Consider the following 13086-nt stretch of genomic DNA (forward strand, 5'->3'; position numbering starts at 1 on the left):
ATAGTAATGAGCAGACTTATTGCTTTAATCAGTAACTGTACCATACATGAATACATAAAGTCAAGGCCCACTAGCCTTGAAGTGCATGGTGGGCCAAAGACTGAAACGCCCAGACGGGCTCCAGTGACTTCGTTTCCAGCTGAATGCTCTACAGTAAGGCAGGGTGTGTCTGCCGGGGGCCTCGCCCTCTATACGTCTCCGTGAAAACACACTGGTCTGGCCATCATGTGCTTTCAGGCAGCTCACTGGGCCGGAATGAGGGTCTTCTTATCTGCGGCCGAATTACACTTCAATTAACCTCAATATAGCATAGTCTCCTCGGGCTAACTCAGGCCAGACTGACCCAAAACACGGTCCCTGAATGCAATAAAGGGTGAAGAATAGAGATGAAATCAGTGGCTCTGAACTTTGGACCGAGCTCATATCTGCTCTGGGATCACGAGTGCATGGCAGTGATCCTGTAAACATTACAAAGGAGGAACTAATCCAATCAAAATAGGCTTTAATCTGGACGTCCATGAAATGGAGCTTGACCCAAGAAAGAACAGCTAATTACCAATGTTTTGGAGTTTAAAGAGCATCCGTGACTGCAAACAGTGGAGATAACCTCATGATCTCATCGCAATGTATCAGTGATGAAGGGCCATCATCACCACCACAACCAACCACAGGCTAAGCTATTATGCTGTATTTGTGTAAACAGCATCAGGTGTGGCGGCCACACTTAACACTTAGCTATACTTGCTGGGTCATGTGATTTTATATGTTGCCACTGTTTTCCAGCAGTACAGTCCCTTAGCAGATAATGATATTAGCCATTCTCTCGTCCAGTAGGCCCTTTCTTTCAGATGGGAAGGACAGGCTCACCCTCTTTGTGGACAACATTTGGCCCACAGTCAAACGCTACCGTCACCTGACTGTCCACCTGACTGTAATCTGCTTTAATGCCAGTCTGGCGCTGAAATCCCCTCTGCAGTTATTAGGTGAGTGCCAGCAGCCCATCTTAACCTGAAATCCAGCAAAGATGCACTAGCTAGCAACAACAACAACAACAACAACAATAAAAAACTACCTTAGATGCTGATTTACCAAAAGCTCCTAGATGCTTCTAGATGATCCAGGATTATCAGATCTGAAATGTCAACAGAGCTCCAGCTCCATGATGCAAGATCACATGAATCATTAGGGAATCAGATTCCCAATGCTGGGCTTTTCATGATTGAGAGAGTGTTTGGTATGAAGACTGAAGTAAAGGTGGATGATGTGGTAGAAAACACAGTATCCCTCCACCATATGTCCAAATACTTATGGACACCCCTTCTAATGAATGCATTCATCTGACAGAGCTTGTCTAGTCCCTGTAGAGAAGTACTGCCAATAGACCAGGACTCTTCAGTGCACACACACACACACACACATGAACCTACTATCTAGTAGAGGGGTCTCAAGCCCCATAGCATTGATCTGTGGAGCAGTGGAGCTACATGTGATCTCTGGAATGGTGGTTGTGCTCCCTCCAATACTTTCAAGTGGGATGAGTTGGGGAGGTGGGTGATAATGGTGAGGTGGGGTGGTGATCTTCCAACATCCGGACCTCACTAAAGCTCTTGACACTGAATGCAATCAAATCCTTGCAGCAGTGCTGTTCCAAAATCTAGTAGAAAGTCTTCCTCTCTGGACAGTAGAGACAGATACTCCAACAAAAGCAGGATTAACTCAAGAAGAAACAATGAATTAGCAGGTGTCCCAATACTTTTGCCCATATAGTGCATATACCATGTTCTTGGGGGTTGAATATGGACACAATTTATCAGCACAATTGCAGTGAATGGTTAGTTACTGGTTTGAATTATTGTTACAAATATAGAAGATAATGACCTAATGGGCTGACAGCCAATCAGACGCTTTCTACTACGTGTTTTTTGCAGTTGCAACACCCCGGTTCTCAGGCTTGGTCTAAATGTGTGTCTTTTATGATACATGCAATTTTTCTGTGCTCTAGACGTACCGGTGCTCCCCATGATTATATACGAACAGTGGTGTAATTGTAGAGGTTGGTGGTATATATAGAGGCACCAAGACGCTAGCAGCAGATCCTCCTGTAAGGTGGGGCCTCCATAAGAAAAATCCAATGAGCCTCGGGCCCCATTGACTCACTGCTTGTCCTTCCTTGGAGCACTTTCGGTATGTACTGACCATTACATACCAGGAACACCTCACAAGGCCTGTCTAATGTTTTGGTGAAGTTCTGACCCAGTTATCTGGCTCAGATTCTTTTCGCTTGCCCACGTTTCCTGCTTCCAACACATCAACTTCAACTGTGAACTGGCTGTTCACTTCCTGCCTAATTTGTATATCCCACATCATGTCGGGATCCACTGGAATCAGATAGGCCTTCATTTTACTGTCAGTGCAAACCCCTTGACTTAGCCTGCTTTTTCTGACATCCGACCCAAGCCAGGAGGCCACTTTTTCTCCAAAATGCCCGCATGAGGTATGAGGTCACCGTTGGCAGCTAACAACAGGGTCATATAACCTGAGGAGTCCAAAACGGGGGCCTGGTATTCATGGACATATACAAGAGCTGGTATTCAGAACCCTCCGTTTGTCCTCAGGAACAAAAAAACAACAACAACTGAGAGATGATCTGGGAGAGAAAGCAGTCGGGATTCCCACAGGGTAACCTCTAATGGAGAAAGAGAAAGGGAGAGAGAGAACGAGACAGAGCGAGCAAGCAGGCAAATCGCATGGTGAGGGCCAGTGGGGGCATTAGAGACATGGGGGCAGACAGATGAAGAAATGAAGAGAGAGAAAGGAGAAAGCCCGAGAGACCGGTGTGCTGAGGAAGCAGGAGAGAACGCCTGACAGAGAAAGAGGAGGGAGGGAAGAAAGAGTGGAGCAGGTAACTTGATTTCAGAGGCTATTGACAGGCCAACAAAGAGAGAGATTAGATAAAGAGGAGACAAAGAAAGGAAGAGGAGCAGTCGGGGGGAGGGGTGGGGGTGGGGGGGATAAGGGAGAGAGGTTTAGGCCAGCTTGGCGTTAGGAACTGAAGAAGGATGTTGTGGAAAAAGGAAGACGGAAGAGTCGACTTACTTTATTAAGGCAGTGGATGTTTGGAGTTTGGCTGAGAGATAAGTCCTTGTAGGCAAAGCAAGGCCTTGATGGCGATCTCCCATGTAAATGCAAGCTGCAGTGTAACACAGCCTGTCCTGCTCTGAAAGGGATCCACAGTCGGCCGTCATCTAACTACTTACTACTTTACTTCCAGGCCTGAACCTGGAATTCAGCAACATACCAGTATTCCCATAACTGTATCAGTATCAGTACCGATACTGGAACTTACCCACAGTATCGGTATCGGCAACAGAGAGCACCGATACGACTTTCTTTTTTTACCTTAACGTTTAAAAATCCAGTAAACAGCCAGTCTTCAATAGTTATTAATTATTAGTTATTAAGGCTAGATGGAGATGTCTACTTGCAATGGAATGTGAATTCTAAACACTGCATAAAAAGCTGTTTGGTCGAGCTTAGCAAGATTACGCTTCCCTACTTGCTTTTTCATTGTTCCATATCTCTAAAAACTGTTGAAATGTGCAGCTCCTCAAGCAGTACATGCTGTTCTTTTTAAGAAGCATCAGCATTTATAGCTGTCTATCGAGTATTTAAGTCAGAGTTGGTATCGGTATCGGTACTTCAAAATCTGGTATCAGTATCGGAAATTAAAAAGTGGTATCGGTGCATCCCTAATTCCCACCAATAAACCCAACAGAATGCTTGAAAATGCTGGGTGAGCCGGTATCCTACACTAATGCTACATTAACTGCTCCGATTTGAGCTTTTCACAGCGGATGTTGTCAAACAGCAGCTTTCTAGCAATCCGGGTGCGAGCCTATTTTGAGTAAGCCAACGGCGACACCGAAAAAAAATCATCAAAAATCAAGAAGAAAACTCAATAGAGGAATCCATCCTCCTCTGGGCGACACCGGATTGCGCATCATGTAACAATACAGCAGTAGAATAAAGAGTCCAGAAAAAAGGTCATTTTTAGACGAGCCTTGAAGTTAACATTGGAGCAAACACAGCACCATGCTAACATTTGTGGGGCCGGCCTACTCCAGCATCAGGTCTGGTAACCACTGCTCCACACGCTTTCCAGTGAGCATGCCTGGTCTGAGACAGATGGTGGGCAACTTGCGGTTTAGCGCACTCTGACCTCGACGTTGAAAGGGTACCGGGCGACTGGCTAACGAGCGGAATCTAGTTAGCCCTCCTGCAGAGTGCAAACTCCCCGTCCCCAGAGAGCAGCAGGACTGCTAATTAATACACCCAGGAGGACGTCGCAGACAGCACACAGAGAGATCAAACCATAATGACACACACCCCACCCACCCACACACACACCTGTCCGACTTCACAAAGCAAACGAGGCGGCGATGTAGACGCTGCAGCGAAGCCAGTGTGCTTTGTGTATCAGCGGTTACTCAACCGCCGTTCCCTGGGACTGGGGCGGTATCCTTTGCTGGGCTTCCTCGTTGGAATTACAGGAAATAAGAGCAGGGATTATCCAAAGCAAACCGTAATCCCCTCTGATGATCCGCTCTGCTGTAAATATGGCTGTTATTGTGGCTGAGTCGGCCCACCATAAGTTTTACACTGTAAACAAGAACAGTCCCCCCCTAAGCAAACAATACTACTGGTGCTAGGTTCTACCGATCAAGCACCACGACTGTTTTCCAAAGATTTCACAATCAGGGATGAGTCCGGATACCAACGCCTTGGCTTTGCACCGATTTCCAAACAATACTTTTTCTTTACAAGTGTGGGTGTGGCTTACAGGTGCTGTTCTCCATCAAACTAAATACTTTAGTTCAAAATTCCCAAAAGTTTTATGACGAATCTGAGGACAAACCACTGTTTTAAAACTTGGGACACAGCCCATCCATCCTCTGGGTGGTTGCAATGCCAAAGCGTGGGACCACTATGAACAGTTGTGCAGCTGAAGTGGTCTCTGCTTACAGTAGTTAGTAGCTGGTTGGTCACTAAGGTGCTAAGTGGTCACTTTGGCTACATGGTTGTGATAGTATCCTAGCTGGTAGCTATGTTACCATACTTTGGATGGTTACTACCAGGCAGCTACTACAGTATTTCAGTTGGTTGTTAAGCTGTCACAAGTGACCGCTAAGGTGGTTTTAAGTGGGCGCTATGGTGTTCTTAAGGTGTTTCTTGGTTGGTGTGGTGGAACGGATAACATCAGTACCTGACATTGAGCTACCACCACACCATGTGGGAGACATCTGAGGCAATAAGAGTCCTTGGGCAAGACTCCTAACACTACATTGGTCTATCTCTGTAATACGAGTCACCTTGGATAAGAGCGTCAGGTCAATGTTGTAAAATGTTAATGTATTGGTGATTGCTAGAGTGGTTGCTATGGTCTCTCAGGTGGTTGGTAAGGAGTTTTTTTCCATTCATTCATATGGATAAAAAGCTGTTAAAAAACAATAAAACACATACAATTGTTACGCGGAAACAGTACATTCAATCAAAAGCTGTATACAAGCCTGAATCACATAAGCTGTGACATGAGATAATGTGTAAAAATCTGGCAATAAAATAAGAATGCAAGAAAGTTACAAAAATATTTAAATTTGATAACCAATTTGCAAAGCGCAACCATAAGCATTATAGTAAAGTAACTCTATTATAAAAAGATGTCTACCAAAAGTGATCCAGGTTGTTTTGTCTGGACTGTTTTCTTCTGTTTACTTCTCTTTCTATGACGCCAAAGGGAAGCTTACACAATTTTGGAAATGTTAGCCACACAGAAATCACTTTTCCAGAATAAAAACATACTATTTATTTATCCATGCACTCCTTATGTGTTCTGTAGTACCCATCAAACATCATGCAGTGCAGTTATCTGCAGTTTTATTTATTAATTTCACTAAAACTAAAAATCTGTACTTGTTGTGCAACACCAACACCAGTACAGATCTCGGCCAGTGCCTAGGAACTGACCTTTGATTACGTTTTCCTCATCTTTTGTCTATTTAAGTGTCCGAATGCAGAAGTTAAAACTGTGTCAGTAACGAGAACTGAACAACAGCTCATGGGTGTGCCCGAGGGGAGGTTAACTCTTTGCCCTGTGAGTGTGGTCTGTGGGAACGAGACATGTGGATAGACCAGTGAGTGAGGTCACTTCCTGTGATTGGTTCGTTAGTCAGTGTCCTCCCACGGAGACCCAGACTCAAAGATAGACACAACTGGACTTGCTGACCCAGAGCGACTTAAGAGGTGTACCCTCTAAACATAACGCTTGAGCAGGTTAATGAATCACAGAAACTGCATTCCATTCCACTCACAAACTCCCATTACGAGCTTAAAGGCACAGTTCAGTAAAGTCCAGACTACTGCTAGTATTTTGGATGGTTGCTAAGGCGTTTTTTGGTGGATAATATGGTACTGTACATGTTTTTATGGGGCTTTCTATGCTATTTCAAGTGGTTACTGTGGTGGGTTGGGTCGTATTAGTGTATTTGTTATCAGTGTGCCGTAACAAGGGTGCTCAGCCTGTGAGAAGAGTTGAGGCCTGTTTGTGTACAGTTATACCCAACCCCCTCAGCCCCTGCATTCTGTTGCCTTTCTTGCACTCTCCTGTGTACTGAAGTCTATTCAGCTGTTATTCTCCATCAGGCATCACAGATAACGGCACACAAACAGCTTTGTGGCCCTGCTATTTGCACAGGTGCCTTCCAGTCCCCCACTCCAAAAGAACATCAATAGGCTAAAGCGCATCACACATCCATTACCCTGTTGACCGGTACAGCTACGCGGCATTCTTACTCTGCAACCTCTCTGGGTCTGCAGGGCCAGATAGGTCCAGACTGTGCCTCTGTTAGTCTGTTCTTTAATCCTCATTAACCTTCGGCCATTCTGCAGGCCCCATGGCAACCTGACCTGGCTCTCCCTCCACCCCACCCGCACCTTTCTTTTGCTCTGCACAATTTCACCCGTCTCCTCTTACTGTTTCCGACAGAGACGCCGTGGAGCAGAAGCTTTATGGGACATGCCATGCAGAGTTGGAGGGGTGGGTGAATGTCCAGAGTGCAAAAGCACAGTAAATTCTCAGAGAATTAGACACAATGGGAAGTGGACTTCCAGTTAGAGCTATTCACCCATGCAGCTCTGAAGGGCTGGAAATGGAGAAGGATAGAATTACTCAAAGTTTACAAAGCAGGCTTATGTCACAGGTGAGCAACCAAGCAAATGAACCATCAACATGCTAAGAAAAAGTCTGTTGCTTAGAAATGTTCCTGTTTTCCGTTGCCATTACAACTAGAATTTTGTCCGAAATGTTTCTTAACATTAATTAATGAAAATAGCAAATAATTGAACGATTTGGGCAAACTCACTGTTCATTTATTGAGCAGTAATTCGAACCGACAAACTTTGTCCACAAACTTTTGGCAAACTTTTAGTAGCTACGACAGCCCGAATAAAGCACATCTTTTGTCCTCCATTTGAGCCACTGTAGGCTCAATTGTTGGGCCCTTGCGCAAGGCTCTATCTTACAGACAGGAGTCTAATCTTGTAAGACTAGGAATAACTGCCTGTATGTGTCGCCGAGGTGACCACCAAGTGGACAGGCGTTCCTTTAAGGACTTTCTTCTTCTTATTAGGACATTATTTACTTTGCAATGGACACCTGAAAAAAGGAGCTTGCGTGAGCTCGCTAATGTTAACACAGTCAGATTGAAGGCACCTGTCGGTCAGCTGTAGCCTGTGGGGGCTCTGGGGTCAAACTGAGTGTTCTATTAGTAATAACCCTACATCACACCATATGTGAGACCGGGTCAAAGGTCACACGGCACCGGCCCGCAGTTGCTCTGTAATGGAGACAGCACTTCAAAGCCACGGTTGAGTGTGCACTTCTCTGACTGGGGTAAAACCACTTCCCCGTGCTACGTATCTGAGGCAGGAACCGACTGTGTTGTTATACTGTCACGACGAAAGGGCCTGAGGAAGTGACAGGGATGATTTGCTGCGTGAATTAAAGAGCGATTAAACGGCAGCGCTTCGCCTGTCACTGACATTACGGCCAAAGGTGGCTATCAAGCGTGCGCTAACGAGGCCTGGGCCAAACAAGCCAACGCTCGGTTATTGTTCTTGACGCTTCCAGTCGTTCAAGCACATAATAGACAGACAAAGGGCTGATTAAACACATACACACACACACATGTATACACCCCAACACACGGGGTTACAGCTCTGTAATCAAACCCGTTTTCCTTTCCAAAAAGTAGAGCTTGACTCATTGCCGCTAAATCAGGCTATTTTGGGCCACAGACAGAAACCACCTCCTACATTGAAGGAGGCTGCGAAAGTGCACCCCAAACAAAATCCCCACGGCGTCATAAGCAAACAGAGGCGTAACTGTTGCGGGGGTAAAGGGGGCATTTGCCCATGGGTCACTGGGCTAAGTGAGGCTGGCTAAATATATCACCCTCTGTGTGTCGTAACTGATGTTTACGCAATCTTGATGGTAACGTATGCTTTGTCGTTGCTGTACGGCCCTCAGGACTGGTACGTTGGTAACCATGAACCCTGACACATATAAAGTTATGTAATTAGAATTAGTGTGTTGTAATAATACTGTTATACACTGTTACAACAGCCATAACATTAAAACCACCTGCTTAATATTGTGAGGCCCCCCCCTTGTGCCACACTTGTCGAGGCACTTCATAGGCCGAAGCATAAATGGAGCATTTTTGGTAGGTGCTGACCACTGTAGACCAGGAACCTCACAAGATCTGCTTGGTATTCTGGAGATGCTCTAACCCAGATGTTTAGCCATCACAATTTGGCCCTTGTAAAGGGGTGTAGGGATGTAACACGTTAGCTTATGTGCGGTGTTAAATTTCACAAACTTTAAACCATGAAATGCCATGTTTAGCTCAAGCTGACTGGCGTCTGACTATGGCGAGTGCCAATGAACCACAGGTGTGAGAAGACCGGCCTGCTTGCTTGGGAAGTTTGGACTTAAGCTTTGAACGCTTACACTGAGCCTCAGGGCGTGTTTGTACTTGCAGCTTGGTTCCCTTGGTCCGAATCAAGCAAGTAAACAACCTACAATCGAACCGCTAGATCCTTAACCCTGGTTTATTAAATCCCGTCCTCTTACTGTGGCTGCGTCCCAAATCACACACGTCTTCACTTTACTGATGCCACTACACTGATGAATGCAGTTCTAATGGTGGCTAGTTTTAAAGCTCTGTGTAGTAGTGTGGTAGTGTGTGGTTTGGGACACAGCCCCGCTAAACCAAAGCGCCAGGCAGATGAGGTTAAAGCACAGAAACGTGGGCAGGTTTGGAGATCCCCCCGTGATGACCTTTGGCGATGGTGATCGTTTAGAGGCCTCGGCCTGCTTGTTTGGCGCACACCTACTCAAACTAATCTATGACCTATGGGACAGTCACTGTTTGCATCTTAGTGTACACTCTACAGGCTGTACTGACTACCCCAAGTTATCGAACCGTGGTGTGGATGAACCAAGCTGCGACTTCTGTCCAGTCCTAACAGGCCAGATCCCGTCAGTAATAACTATAATTACTGTATTGTAAGGTAAATCCACCCAGCTCGAATGGAGTTCATCCATTGCGAACCAGTAGGATCCAGTAGATCCACTCAGCTGCATACTACCATGCTCCATTTGTGCACCATAATAGAACCGAGTGCCACTATTATATCTGGTACAAGGCCGTAAGTGTAGCTCAGAGGGGAATAGAGGGCTGATTCAGGAGGTGCTCTATGAGATGATGCATGGCACTGAAATGGAGCGCTGGGCACAAGAGAGAGGTGAAGTCAACGCGGCAAGCTCTCCAGTAATAATAAGAGGTTTGTTAGCCCTCTTTTAGCTCTCTGTGTGTGCATGCCTACTGTCTCATGTCTCAGCCCCAGGCCCTGGGTACAATCCCCCTTCTGTGTCTCCCGTGTCCCCGATGGACGACGTTCTCTACCCTTCCACTCTCTGCCCTTAGGAAAACTGGGCTAAAAAGGACTCGGCCTGAGCAGAAAAGTGTCTGGGTGCGCCGTCTGGGAGGGGTGGGGGGTATGGGGGTGCATTATGGGAAGTGAAAAGAGTGTTCCAGGGCAGTCGAGGAGAGCGATGGTTTGTTTTGTCACCTAGTGCGGCAAAATTAAAGAAAGCACAGGGTTATTTATACAGGGCTTCCTTGAATTAAAGCCAGTTTCACGATGACATCAGCTGAACGCAGTCAGTGTGCATGCTTTTTTGCGGACCATACTAAAATTAGTCCTCACCGGCGGGTCTGTGGGTGTGATTGCATGTGCGTTTTTTTTAATTTTTTTTTTATGTTATTCTGGCCACATTAAAGGATCACTCCAACGCATCTCTGCTTGCAACATCTAAGCCCTCTAGGCCTACGGTCAAAGCATCTGCCCACTGGATTCAATTACAGTGCCATTGTTTGGCTAACTTTTCAGTATGCATTAGATATGGCAAATACAGCGCAGGTTGGAAAATGACGGAGGGCCCCTTTAACAGTCAACAGGGGATGTTATACAGGTACTGCATGTTGCAATACAGCCACTGTAGGCCCTTACTTCCTCTTGTCTTACACTTCTAGATAGACACATTCACACACACACACACACCTCATCACCTGGCATGCTGGCATTGTCCTCTATCAATGGATCTCAGTGTCTGTAGACCTGAAATACAAAGCTTGCACAACCTCCACACATTCGACAGACACCTTCGCAGATTTTCCACAGAAGCGATCACTCACACTTCCTTGTGTACAAACACTGAGTGAGTATCATCTCAGTCAAAACACCTCAAAGTATCGAGATATGATATCACGGAGCAGCCAGATCACCCAGTCCTGACTCATACTGCTTAACTCAACCCTAACCCAGGGAGGGAGGAAACCACCATGTATTTTAATACATTAAAAAAAATATTTAAAAAAATTACTTTTAAAGTTGGGAAGCTCTTCATTAAAATACAACCAGCCTGTTGATGAGTTTAACGTGCAGAACTGTTAATAATAACTGTTAATAATAACGGTTCATAATCCAGCTTCAGCTCCTTCCCCCAACAACGTGCTGTGCATCTGCCGTTCTTTTGATTCCGCACCCGTTTTCAGGCAAGTCCCGCCCTTCTTCGACGGGATTGGCTAGAATCGCCTCCCCTCCGTGAGTGAGGATTGGGCGGTGCGTGTTCCTCGTGAGCGTTCCGCCAATCGGCTGACTGCGTGCGAGTACGAAGCGCTAGCCAATCCGAGGAAAGAGGGCGGGGCTTGGTGGAAAAGGAGTGGGAAAAAAAATAACAATGGAAGAGAGAGCGCGGAGAGAGCGGGGAGTCCTTCCTCGCCATGCTGCTCCACACGGCATGGCTAAAGACCCCCAAAACCACTCAGATAAGACCAGCAAAATTTAAAAAAATATTTTTATCCATATATTTGGATTAAAACATGTAAAAAAATAAAAACACACCGCTCGGAAAGAGAAAGTGCGGTCGTTTTTTTTTTTTTTTTTTAAAGTGCAGAGCAGAAAAAAAGCCTTGAAACTAACTTGTAAATTTTTTACAAATATTTTAAAATAATACCGATTTAAAATGAAGCCTCAGAAACGGTTCGGATGTAGACCCTAATCAGGGAAGGAGGGGACGTGCACTAACGCTGCAGCGCTATAGAGGAGACCATCACTCACCCTCGAGTTGATTTCTTTCATTCTCTCCTGACGCGTTTTCGATAACGGGTCCGTAACGCGGGACATGCCGAGCATTTGGACCGAAAACACAGCTACAGGTTCGAGGTGAACCTACTTTCCGACCCCTTCGGACTCTATTTCAGCGCGGACCTCTGAGGAGAGCGTATATCCAGTGTGGTCGGCTGCTGTTACAGAAGGACACGTATAGAGGAGGACTCCATCCACTTTTGTTCCGCTGTATCCGAGTCGATCACCGATTCAAGGCAGCCGTAGATTTGAGACACTTTTCTTCAGTACAGGAAACCCCGGCAGCCTCGCTCTCCCTCCTCCCACAGGGGGCGTGGTTAGCACCGCGTTTCGCCCCAAGCCACACCCTCTCGCCGTAGGCACCGCCCCCTTCGCACTTTGGTCCAATCGTATTCTCGTGCTCTGCCTCGTACATTCCCGCCCACTTATAAACTCTGCCTGGTCGGTTTCCAAGTAGCCATGCAGTTACTTTTATTTATTTTACTGTATTATTTTTTTTGCATGTATTTAAGTATAAGTATAAGTAAAAGTATTGATTAGATTAAAAGGAATCAGAATTTAAGAAATCAAAAAGAACTCAATTTAAACGATTAAAAATAAATGATATAAAGTGAAGGATTATAAGTAAACATGTAAATCTATGTAAATCTATTAAAAATAGACTGTAATGAGAATGTAAGTGTGCAGTGAATGAGGATGAGGATGGGGTTTAGAGAGAGTAAAAAGCAGCATTTGTTTATAGGTTAAAGTGAATGTGAATCAATATTCAAGAAACATCAAAAATTAATAACTAATTAATTAATTAAATAATGTAAAATAGTTAGAAAAGAGAATACATATCTAACATGAAAACATGTTTTTATTCCTGCCTGTTTTGTAAAACCAAAAAATGTGCATTTATTTTATGTATTTAAGATATAAAATATTTAAAATATAAAGTAAAATATAAAATACGTAATAAAAAAATGTATTTCACTAAGGAAATACAATCAACTAAATGTGTGTGTATATATATATAATGTGAATTTATTTTAAATATTTGTAAGATAAGATATTACACTATACATTAGTTATAATAATTACTACTCAATTATAAACATTTATAAGATATTTAAAAATGTGTATATTTGAATATTTTATTTTACAGTTTATATATATTCATTAATTTATTTTTAATGTCTTATTACAGTGACTTATCGTCTGTCTTATCCTTGCACAAGAATACTCATCATGATTGTGGGAAGCTTGATTTTATATGTATATAATTCTACATTTATTAAAATCAACATAATGAAAAGTGCCGCGACCAAACAGACT

The 13086-nt window shown here is 44.5% G+C and overlaps 1 protein-coding gene across 3 annotated transcripts in view; it reads right to left on the minus strand.

Annotated features, from left to right (window-relative positions):
• Positions 1 to 13086, minus strand: part of arhgef2b (rho/rac guanine nucleotide exchange factor (GEF) 2b) — an 80318-nt gene that overhangs the window by 42399 nt on the left and 24833 nt on the right. Inside the window, exon 1 of one of the 3 annotated variants that reach the window (XM_072668841.1) lies at positions 11743 to 11999. The exons of the other annotated variants lie outside the window; for them this stretch is intronic. Within the exon in view, the coding sequence (XP_072524942.1) occupies positions 11743 to 11817 (75 nt within the window). The 5' untranslated portion in view covers positions 11818 to 11999. Of the gene's footprint in view, positions 1 to 11742; positions 12000 to 13086 lie in introns of those variants that run through there. 3 annotated transcript variants of the gene reach the window in all.

The sequence above is a fragment of the Salminus brasiliensis genome, chromosome 23 (genome assembly GCF_030463535.1).
Source record: "Salminus brasiliensis chromosome 23, fSalBra1.hap2, whole genome shotgun sequence".
NCBI classification, from domain to species: domain Eukaryota; kingdom Metazoa; phylum Chordata; class Actinopteri; order Characiformes; family Bryconidae; genus Salminus; species Salminus brasiliensis.